The sequence below is a fragment of the Hyperolius riggenbachi genome, chromosome 1 (genome assembly GCF_040937935.1).
Source record: "Hyperolius riggenbachi isolate aHypRig1 chromosome 1, aHypRig1.pri, whole genome shotgun sequence".
NCBI classification, from domain to species: domain Eukaryota; kingdom Metazoa; phylum Chordata; class Amphibia; order Anura; family Hyperoliidae; genus Hyperolius; species Hyperolius riggenbachi.
Genome location: NC_090646.1, coordinates 87,675,173 through 87,687,326, shown reverse-complemented (window position 1 = coordinate 87,687,326; position 12,154 = coordinate 87,675,173). Strand labels below are relative to the sequence as shown.

The window sequence follows — 12,154 nt, the reverse complement described above, 5'->3', positions numbered from 1 at the left end:
GAGGAATCAGTGATCGGACTTCATAGTCCGATACATTGATTCCCTGACTACCGAATCCGCGGCCGGGAGTGCGCGTGCACGATCGGCCGCGGGGGCGCGCGGTAGCGCACATGGTTTCTGGACGTAGTTTCTACGTCCAGAAACCAAAATAGGTTAAGGACCAGACACTTTTTTTCCATTCATACCACTGCAGCTTTAACGGTTTATTGCTCGGTCATACAACCTACCACCTAAATGAATTTTACCTCCTTGTCACTAATACAGCTTTCTTTTAGTGCTATTTGATTGCTGCTGTGATTTTTAGTTTTTATTATATTCATCAAAAAAGACATGAATTTTGCCAAAAAATGATTTTTTTTTTACTTTCTGTGCTGATATTTTTCAAATAAAGTAAAATTTCTATATACATTTTTGTCCAAATTTTGTTGTACTACATGTCTGATTAAAAAAAATCCAATAAGTGTATATTTATTGGTTTGGGTAAAAGTTATAGCGTTTACAAACTATGGTGCAAAAAGTGAATTTTCACATTTTGAAGCATCTCTGACTTTTCTGGAGCACCTGTCATGTTTCATGAGGTGCTAGAATTCCACCCCCAAATGACCCCATTTTGGAAAGAAGACATCCCAAAGAATTCACTAAGAGGCATGGTGAGTTCATAGATTTTATTTTTGTCACGGAAAATGACACTTTGACAAAAAAAATAAAATAAAAAAAAAAGTTTCCATTTCTGCTAACTTGTGAAAAAAAAAAAAATAATGAAATCTGCCATGGACTCACCATGCCCCTCTCTGAATACTTTGGGGTGTCTACTTTCCAAAATGGGGTCATTTGTGGGGTGTGTTTACTGTCCTGGCATTTTGGGGGGGGGGGGTGCTAAATTGTAAGCAACCCTGTAAAGCCTAAGGGCTCGTTTCCACTATTGCGGTGCAGAATCGCCTGGATTCCACCGCTGTTGAAATTCCATGAATTAGCATGCGGATGCGAATTTTTGCGCGTTTTTTGCCGCGAATTCGCATGCGAATTCGCATAGGTGAGGGTACATGCGAAATTAACCATGTCACTGCCTGTTTGAATTACATTGGTACCTATGCGAATTCGCATGCGAATTCGCATGAAAATTCGCATACCATAGCCGCATGCGAATTTCCTATTAAATACATTAGCGGCGATTCGCATGCATTCCACTCGCAGGCGAATTCGTTGGCTCTTTTGTGCGTTTTTTACCGCTGAAAAAAACGCACCTCAACAACGCTACAGTGGAAACAGGCCCATCCACTTGCATTACATGTGCGAATCTGCATGCGTTGGACGCATGCAGATTCGCGATAGTGGAAACGAGCCCTAAAGGTGCTCATAGGACTTTGGGCCCCTTAGCGCAGTTAGGCTGCAAAAAAGTGTCACACATGTGGTATCGCCGTACTCAGGAGAAATAGTATAATGTGTTTTGGGGTGTATTTTTACACATACCCATGCTCGGTGGGAGAAATCTCTCTGTAAATGAGATTTTTTTTTTTTAAATTTACCAATTTATTTTTACACAAAATTGTCCATTTCCAGAGCTATTTCTCCCACCGAGCATGGGTATGTGTAAAAATACACCCCAAAACCAGGGCTGTGGAGTCGGAGTCGTGGAGTCAGAGCAATTTTGGGTGCCTGGAGTCGGAGTAAAATGCACTGACTCCGACTCCTAATGAATTTGTAATTAAAATAGAAAATATGATAAAATGTTCTATTTCTCAGATAATAGTCATTAAAAATAATGTATATACTGTATACAGTAATAGCTGTGCTCAGTCCACAAAAATGAAATAAACCAATCAAAATTAGTTACTTGTGCTGCTTCAATAAAGCAGTCCCTGTATTTTTAACTAGCTGATTGCTCGGCGTTGCTCGGGTATGTATTTGGCTGGTGTTGGCTCCGCACACTTTCTAACCCTAACGCACAAACACTCAATGACCAAGTTCGTGAGCTTTGGGGTCCTTGGCATCAATAATTTGTATATTCCCATAGAAATCAGATTAGCTGTTTGTCGCTTCACCCCCTCTCCAGCATTTGAACCCCAGTCACCCAATGACCAACTGTAGCAGGTTTGAGGCATCTGCTATTAACAGTGTAAAAATGGCAGCAAATTGAAATATTCCACTTGAAAATCAACAGGTGAATTGTGATTGGCTATTATAGGCTCCACCCACTTCCCTGAATATTAATCTGAGCAAAGTTTAGAAACCCTGCCATAAACCGTGTAAGAATGGCTGCAGTTTACATTTCCCAGTGAAATTTGTTTTTGGCTCCGCCCACTGTTTGTAACTTGGACACACAGTCATTCAGTGACCAAGTTTGTGAGTTTTGGGGTCCTTGGCATCAATAATTTGTATTTTCCCATGAAATGAAACAAATCTGATTCACGGTTTGTGGCTCTGTCCCCTTTTCTGAATTTGAACCCCAGTGACCCAATTACCAACTGTACCAGGTCAGAGGCTTGTGCCATTAACAGTGCAAGAATGGCAGCAATTTTAACCACTTAAGGACTGCAGTCATAAAACCCCTTAAGGACCAGAGCCTTTTTTTCCCATTCAGACCACTGCAGCTTTAACGGTTTATTGCTCGGTCATACAACCTACCATCTAAATGAATTTTACCTCCTTTTCTTGTCACTAATACAGCTTTCTTTTGGCGCTATTTGATTGCTGCTGCGATTTTTACTTTTTATTATATACATCAAAAAAAGACATGAATTTTGTCAAAAAAAAAAAGATGACTTTTTTACTTTCTGTGCTGACATTTTTCAAATAATAATAATAATAAAAAAAAAAACATTCAGTGTATATTTATTGGTTTGGGTAAAAGTTATAGCGTTTACAAACTATGGTGCAAATAGTGAATTTTCCCATTTTGAAGCATCTCCGACTTTTCTGAGCCCGTCAGGTTTCATGAGGTGCTAAAATTCCAGGATAGTATAAGTACCCCCCAAATGACCCCATTTTGGAAAGAAGACATCCCAAAGTATTCACTGAGAGGCATGGTGAGTTCATAGAAGATTTTATTTTTTGTCTTTCTAAAATGGGGTCACTTGTGGGGTTCCTATACTGCCCTTTCATTTTAGGGGCCCTAAACCGTGAGGAGTAGTCTTGAACCCAAATGTCGCAAAATGACCTGTGAAATCCTAAAGGTACTCATTGGACTTTGGGCCCCTTAGTGCAGTTAGGCTGCAAAAAAGTGCCACACATGTGGTACTGCCGTGTTCAGAAGATGTAGTATAATGCGTTTTGTGGTGTATTTTTACATATACCCATGCTGGGTGGGAGAAATATCTCTGTAAATGACATATAGTATATATAATTTTTTTTTTTTTTTTTTTTTTTTTTTTTTTTCACACACACAATTGTCCATTTACAGAGAGATTTCTCCCACCCAGCATGGGTATGTGTAAAAATACACCCCAAAACACATTATACTACTTCTTCTGAGTACGGTGATACCACATGTGTGACACTTTTTTGCAGCCTAGGTGCGCGAAGGGGCCCAACGTCCTATTCACAGGTCATTTTGAGGCATTTGTTTTCTAGACTACTCCTCACAGTTTAGGGCCCCTAAAATGCCAGGGCAAGTATAGGAACGCCACAAGTGACCCCATTTTAGAAAGAAGACACCCCAAGGTATTCTGTTAGGGGTATGGTGAGTTCATAGAAGATCTTATTTTTGTCACAAGTTAGTGAAAAATGACACTTTGTGAAAAAAACAATAAAAATCAATTTCCGCTAACTTTTGACAAAAAATAGAATCTTCTATGAACGCTTCATACACCTAACAGAATACCTTGGGGTGTCTTTTTTCTAAAAAGGGGTCACTTGTGGAGTTCCTATACTGCCCTGGCATTTTACGGGCCCAAAACCGTGAGTAGTCTGGAAACCAAATGTCTCAAAATGACTGTTCAGGGGTATAAGCATCTGAAAATTTTGATGACAGGTGGTCTATGAGGGGCCGAATTTTGTGGAGCCGGTCATAAGCAGGGTGGCCTCTTACATGACAGGTTGTATTGGGCCTGATCTGATGGATAGGAGTGCTGGGGGGGGGGGGGGGGGGGTGACAGGAGGTGATTGATGGGTGTCTCAGGGGGTGGTTAGAGGGGAAAATAGATGCAATCAATGCACTGGGGAGGTGATCGGAAGGGGGTCTGAGGGTTTGGCCGAGTGATCAGGAGCCCACACGGGGCAAATTAGGGCCTGATTTGATGGGTAGGTGTATTAGGGGGTGACAGGTGGTGACAGGAGGCGATTGATGGGTGTCTTAAGGTGTGATTAGTGGGGGGAATAGATGCAAGCAATGCACTGGTGAGGTGATCAGGGCTGGGGTCTGAGGGTGTGGGCGGGTGATTGGGTGCCCTAGGGGCAGATAGGGGTCTAATCTGAGGGATAGCAGTGACAGGTGGTGACAAGGCGTGATTGATGGGTAATTAGTGGGTGTTTAGAGGAGAGAACAGATGTAAACAGTGCACTTGGGAGGCGACCGGACGTTGGGTCTGCAGGCGATCTATTGGTGTGGGTGGGTGATCAGATTGCCCGCAAGGGGCAGGTTAGGGGCTGATTGATGGGTGGCAGTGACAGGGGGTGATTGACAGGTGATCAGTGGGTTATTACAGGGAAGAACAGATGTAAATAATGCACTGGCGAATTGATAAGGGGGGGATCTGAGGGCAATCTGAGCGTGTGGGCAGGTGATTGGGTGCCCGCAAGGGGCAGATTAGGGTCTAAGCTGATGGGCAGCAGTGACAGGTGGTGATAGGGGGTGATTTATGGGTAATTAGTGGGTGTTTAGAGGAGAGAACAGATGTAAACAGTGCACTTGGGAGGTGATCTGACGTCGGGTCTGCAGGCGATCTAATGGTGTGGGTGGGAGATTGCCCGCAAGGGGCAGGTTAGGGGCTTATTGATGGGTGGCAGTGACAGGGGGTGATTGACAGGTGATCAGGGGGGATCGATGCATACAGTACACAGGGGGGGGGGGGGGGGTGTCTGGGGAGAATTTGAGGGTTTAGGGCCCCTAAAATGCCAGAGCAGTATAGGAACCCCACAAGTGACCCCATTTTAGAAGACACCTCAAGGTAGGGCTGAAAGATAAATCGAATTTAAACCGAAATCGTGATCACCAACATCACAATTTCGGAATCGTCAAAGTAACAATTATCGCGATCACATAAGTTCCACATGGGGAAGTTTGAAGAAATGGCTGCAAACCTCCCCAAAGTCCCGGCGCGTGCAGCCCGCAGCTTTGGACATACCTACCGCTCGAGTCCAACGCTCTCCATCCTCTATCATCGTCTGCCGGCTCTGGTGCTTGGCAAAACTGTGTTACTCTGTCACATGACCTACAGGAAGTATTCCATGGATTAGAACTGGCAGGAGGCGAAGTGGATAGACGGGCATCGCTGGACTCGTGCTTGAAGCTATGTCCAGAACTGATGCAGCTTCGAGGACAGAGGAGGCACAGAGAGACACAGACAGTGCGGGCACAGAGGGAGACACAGAGAGAAACAGAGCGGGCACAGAGACACAAAGGGGGCAAGAGCGAGACTCAGAGGAGGCATAAAGAGGCAAAGGGGGCACAAATAGATACAGGGGGACAGAGGGGGAACAAAGCTTGATTTGAAGGAAATCGTGAATAGAATCGAAATCGCAATTTCAGACAGAAATCGCTCAATTCAATTTTTTCCTAAAATCGTTCAGGCCTACCTCAAGGTATTCCGTTAAGAGGATGGTGAGTTCATAGATTTAATTTTTTGTCACAATTGGCGTTACGCGGTCCTGGGGGTGCCACTTTGCCGCCGCCAATTGGTAGTGGGTGGTCGGCAAGTGGTTAAAGGACCACTATCCCGAAAATCGTAAAATTTAAAAACATAGAAATAAGAAGTACATTTCTTCCGGTGTAAAATGAGCCATAAATTACTTATCTCCTTCGTTGCTGTCACTTACAGCAGGTAGTAGAAATTTGACAAAACCGACAGATTTTGGACTAGCCCATCTCCTCATGGGGGATTCTCATGGTTTTGTTTAATTTCAAAAGCGCTTAGTAAATGCCAGTTGCTCCATCCAACTGCTACAAAAAGTGTGCAGCGAGCAGGCAGGCTGGCCAGCATCTTTGTATTAATCTTTTTTCAAGGAGTGTCATTATAAAGAATAAAGGCCATGCTGAGAATCCCCTTTGGAGAAATGGACTTGTTTAAAACCTGTCCGTAATGTATTTTAAATATTACGATTTTCGCAATAGTGGTCCTTTAAAGAGAACCAGAGACGAAGCACCCTCATGTATTTTATTACATTTATCAGTGGGAACATGACAGTAAACACCTACCCTGCTTTTAGTTTCATTCTTATCTGCTTAATTAGTCTATTAGCAGCTGTGATAAGAATCCCTGACAGGCTCAGTCTAGGTTTGACCTTATAGCTGAGTCACTCTTCACTGTGGAGTCTTTTCAAGCCCAAGCCTGCCACCTCCTGGCTTAGATTTCCTGCTTTGCATACTGAGAGCTGTGATGACATGGAAGGGGCTGCTCCTGCTGAGAGAGAAGCTCTGTGGCTGCAATATGATCCCTGTGTGCTCTGTCTGCATACTGTAGATACTGATGATGACTGCAGTTTCATTCCTATGAGAGACACTTCCTACAGGCAGCTGCACATCATACCAAAATGAAAGCACACAGCAGCCTTTCTCATATAGCCTAGACAGCACATCCAGAACAACAACTCATAACCCGGAAGCAGTAGGGATATGAGCCGGCGGCCATATTTGATTTTCCTGGAGCAATAATGGATAAAAAAAAACACTAAAAAAGGCACACCAGAGCGGCGAAATTATCAGGTAGAGCATTTATTCTTTACAAGCTATCGACTGATATGTTTATTTTGTGTGAAACGTTCATCTCTGGTTCCCTTTAAGTGACAAGTGTGTCAGCCGTCGTTAACGCCCTCATGAACTTTTCCTTCTACTTGCACACATAAAGAGGATATATTTAGTTAAAGGGAACCTGAAGTGAGAAAAATATAGAGGCTGCCATATTTCTTTCTGTTTAAACAATATCAGTTTCCTGGCAGCCCTGCTGGTCTATGTGGCTGAAGTAGTGTCTGAATCACACTAGAAAAAAAAAGCATCCAGCTATTCTGGTCAGATCTGACAATGACAGAAACACCCGATCTGCTGCATGCTTGTTCAGGGTCTATGGCTAAAAGTATTAGAGGCAGAGAATCAGCAGGGCTGTCCAGCAACTGACTCTGAGCAGACGTTTAAAATGAAAAGCTGCACTTACCTACCTCCAGCCCCCCATAGGCCATGAGGTCCCTCGGTGTCCGCTGCGTCTCCTCAGGCCGAAGTCACGAGGTACTGTGTCTGCGCAGCCCATCCGCGCACTGTGACACGCCCTTCGCCATAAGTCTCCTGCACGTTCAGTCTTTCGAGAATTAAGCATGGGCAGGAGGCTTACAATTAAATGCGCGTGATTGAGCCGGGTGCGCGGATGGGCCACGCATGCACAGTTGTGCATGATTTCGCCTGAAATCACCAGCTTAACAGGGCTGCCAGCAGGAGAACACCGGGGAAACCTTACAGCCTAAGGGGGGCTGGAGGAAGCCCCAGTTAAGTGCAGAGTTTCATTTTAACCGTCTGCTCAGGGTCCTTTTAAAATGAAATATGGAAGCCTCCTTATACCTCTTCCCTTTATGTCCATACAGCCTGGATTTATTTATACCAAACTCTCTTGCTGGGGGTGTGGTTTAGCAAGTGACTGCCTGACCTTACAACACCACCCCCATAATTTGATTGGACTCAAAAGTGAGGGCTTCAAATTTTGCTAAAACAAACATATTTATTAAAAAATCCAGTTGTTTTTTCTCCCTTGGTGAGATCCAACCTTATTAATACACAAATGCCATTAGGTGTGTCACATTTTGCACTGGGCCCACGCTCAGTGCAACACTGGTCTTAAATGATGTCACTTCCTGTTTCACAAGCATTCAGTTATCCAAAAACAATGCGGATTATAGGACAGATTTCAGTGGAAACCACATCAACCTGCACAGCGATTTCTCAATAGCAGAGCGTGAATTGTTTTTCTTCATTTCATAATGGTATTGCGACACTTTTCTGCATGTCTTGCTGAACATTGAAAGCTTAAACAGATTTAATTTGGGATAGTGTGGAAAGAGGTCATATAACTAGTGTGGAAAGAGGTCATATTACTGCTGTGTCCCCGACTAGAGATTTCCCTCAGTATATGTTCAGTCAATGTATGCCAGAAGTGGCACTAACAGGAAACATGAAATGGCAAGTACATGTAAAACAACAATATTTGATTTCACCTACTTCGTTATTTTCAGGTTTACTACATGTATAAATAATAATTGTTTTGCAAGATCTACAAAACCTAGCCACACTCCTGCCACCAAGTCATAGTTTGGCCCGCCACCTAGCACCCAGCCACACGCAGCCCACCGGCCAGCAACCAGTCACACTCATACCAACTCCTAGCACCCATCTGCACAATCATGCCAAAACCTAGCGCGCAGCCACACTCGTGCCACCACCTAGCGCGCAGACACACGTGCCACCACCTAGCGCGCAGACACGTGCCACCACCTGGCACGCAGACTCGTGCCACCACCTGGCGCGCAGACACACGTGCCACCACCTGGCGCGCAGACACACTCGTGCCACCACCTGGCGCGCAGACACACTCGTGCCACCACCTGGCGCGCAGACACACTCGTGCCACCACCTGGCGCGCAGACACACTCGTGCCACCACCTGGCATTCATAATAACTGTTGATTAGTATAATTAAAATTGTACTAAAACTATACCTAACCCTACTCTCACACAGAACCCTCCCTGTACCTATCCCTAACCCCTAGACCCCCTGGTGGTGCCTAGACCTAAGACCCCCCTGGTGGTGCCTAAACCTAAGACCCCCCTGGTGGTGCCTAAACCTAAGACCTCCCTGGTGGTGCCCATAACTAAGACCCCCCTGGTGGTGCCTAAAACTAACCACCCCAAAGCCCTCCCTGTACCTATCCCTAACCACTAGACCCCCTGGGGGTGCCTAAACCTAAGACCCCCTTGGTGGTGCCTAAACCTAAGACCCCCTATGGATAATAATGTTTTACAAACATTAATAAATAAAACATTTAAATAAAAAAAATGTAAATAATTTTTTTGGGTGACTAATAATGTTTTAGAAATGTTTTACAAATAGTGATTGTAAAAAATATATTACAATTTACGATACGTACTGATCGCTTTATTTTGTGAATAATAATGTTTTACAAACAGTAAGGGTTAAAATGTTAAATAATGTTTTAATTAAACAGGATAAATATGTTTAATATCTTTATAAACGTTATTCGTCACAGACTCATTTTGTAAAGTTAAATCACCACAAGCACAGTTATAAAACCTTAAAAACCACCGGGCGCCGTTTGTAAAACGTTAATAATCTCCGGCGCCTTTTTTCCCCCTGTTCAGCGCCCATTAAACGATATTTATAATGGGAGTGAATGGGGGCGCCCTTTTTGTCCACTTGTCGAACAAAATCTCCTGCTTCCCTCGTGCCACCACCTAGCACGCAGACACACTCGTGCCACCACCTAGCGCGCAGACACACTCGTGCCACCACCTGGCGCGCAGACACACTCGTGCCACCACCTGGCGCGCAGACACACTCGTGCCACCACCTGGCGCGCAGACACACTCGTGCCACCACCTGGCGCGCAGACACACTCGTGCCACCAGCCGGCACGCAGGCACACTCGTGCCACCAGCTGGCGCGCAGGCACACTCGTGCCACCACCCGGGGCGCGCAGGCACACTCGTGCCACCACCCGGGGCGCGCAGGCACACTCGTGCCACCACCTGGGGCGCGCAGGCACACTCGTGCCACCACCCGGCGCACAGGCACACTCATGCCACCACCCGGCGCGCAGGCACACTCGTGCCACCACCTGGCGCGCAGGCACACTCGTGCCACCACCTGGCACACAGGCACACTCGTGCCACCACCTGGCACACAGGCACACTCATGCCACCACCTGGCACACAGACACACTCGTGCCACCACCTGGCACACAACTGCACTCTTGCCACCACCTAGCACGCAGCCCCACACTATAAGCCAGCTGTATACTAGGTCACATCACTTGTCACCCAGCTACCACTACCCATCACTCAACAGCACAGGTAGCACATTACTACAGGCGGAAGCTATACAGAGAGTCACGTGACAGCTCTCACGGCCCAGCACAGGAATCTATGGTAGAGGTCACATGACCGCACATCACTCACCCGCTGCGCCTTCTCCCAGACCTGATTGAGCCTTTGCATGCGGAACTCCACACCCTCCGGCCGGTTCTCATTCGCCTGTCGGGAGTATTTCCCTCCATCAGCCCGGAGCCCCAGCACCGCCAGCGAGCAGAGCAGCAAACAGCGACACACCGCAGCCGACATAGCTAGAGCAGAGGAGCACAAGGACACCGCAGACTCCGGCTGTTTATTGGCCGCCTCCTGACACCCAACACGAACTAACTCCTTATTGGCTGAGAGGAAGCCTGTAGACCCGCCCACCGCTGGACTAACCCCACCAGCGCTGGAAGAAAAGCGGCATTGTTCAGTCTCATCAGCATCATCTTGTGCTGTAGAGATGGGAAGTTCGGATCTTTTCAATGATCCGGATGATTCGAATCGGATCATTGAAGAGATCCGGATCTTTGATCTGAATCTCGGATCATTTTACTACCTGAAGCATTCGGGGTGAAATGAACAGCAGGACAGGTCTGTGCCTCTGTGGACAGGAGAAGGGGAGGGAGTGGACACACAGAGGGCTCTATTCATAAAAAAGTTGTTGCGAGAAAACTCCTGGAGGTAAAATACCGCAGCGGTATTTTACACTTCTGGGTGGTCATTCAAAGAAATCTTGAAAGCTGCGATGCAAGAGCGGAGATCTCCCGCTGAAAGCTGGCGGTAAGCTGTCGGAAGGCATGCGGAAACACTTCAGCCGGCAGAGTCCCTCCGTGCACTGCTCTCTCTGGGAGGTCTGTCCCATTCACTTGTATGTAATCCGCAAAATCAGAGGAAGCGGTATTTCCCGTCCACATACCGCTTCCTCTAATCTTTATGAATGGCCATTTTGTTACTTTTTTCTAGATTAATCTAGAAAAACACTGGAGAAGGCGGAAATGTCTCGCTCTGCTGGGGGATTGTAGATTTTCATGCGGGAACAGCTTTTTTGAATGCCCACTTTGCTAAATGGACGGGAAAATCCGCTGTTTTGAGCGGAAAACTTGCGGGAAGGTTTTATGAATAGAGCCCAGAGAAGGGGAGAAGATGGACAGAGGGCAGGGAGTGGACAGAGATGGGAGGAGGGACCAGCAGAGAGCAGAAATGTTTGCACGTAATACCCACATGCTGAAGTCATATGCTTTACATATAGTTCACCTACATGTTCATCTGTACACTTTGAAAGAAAAGGTTGCACAGTGAAAGAAAGCATTCCCCAAAGATAAGTGCAGCTGTTTAGTGCCGAGTGCAGGAGGATTATATAATTGCCCAGCAGTGGCGTACCTAGGGCATTTGACACCCGGTGCTAGGTATTGAAAGACACCCCACCACCCACGGTCCGCCACCTGCGCCGCGGCGAAAAAATGGGCGTGGCTATGACCGGATGGGGCGGAGCTAATTTAAAAGTGCACCCAAGTTTTAGTCAACCTTTCTCCAGAAAATTCACATCATTGCGCAGCTTTTCTCCAGAAAATACACAAAATGTCAGAAGCTTTCAACATAAAATACACGTAATGCGAGAACATTTCACCAGACATTACACGTTATGTGAGCAGATTTCACAAGAAAATACATTCAATCATGTCGGCAGATTTGACCAGAAAAAAATCATTCAATCTTGCGGTAGATTTGACCAGAACATACACAATGTCAGCACCAGATTTCACCACAAAATACACAATATCGGTAGTTAAACTGACCACAAAATACACAATGACGGTAGTTAAACTGACCACAAAATACACGACGGTAGTTAAACTGACCACAAAATACACAATGACGGTAGTTAAACTGACCACAAAATACACAATGACGGTAGTTAAACTGACCACAA

The 12,154-nt window shown here is 45.8% G+C and overlaps 1 protein-coding gene across 1 annotated transcript in view; it reads right to left on the bottom strand.

Annotated features, from left to right (window-relative positions):
- Nucleotides 1-10,539, bottom strand: part of LRPAP1 (LDL receptor related protein associated protein 1) — a 58,870-nt gene extending 48,331 nt beyond the window's left edge. The window contains exon 1 of the mRNA XM_068276217.1: nt 10,330-10,539. Within this exon, the coding sequence (XP_068132318.1) occupies nt 10,330-10,491 (162 nt within the window). The 5' untranslated portion in view covers nt 10,492-10,539. The remainder of the gene's footprint in view (nt 1-10,329) is intronic.
- Nucleotides 10,540-12,154: the final 1,615 nt, after the last annotated feature.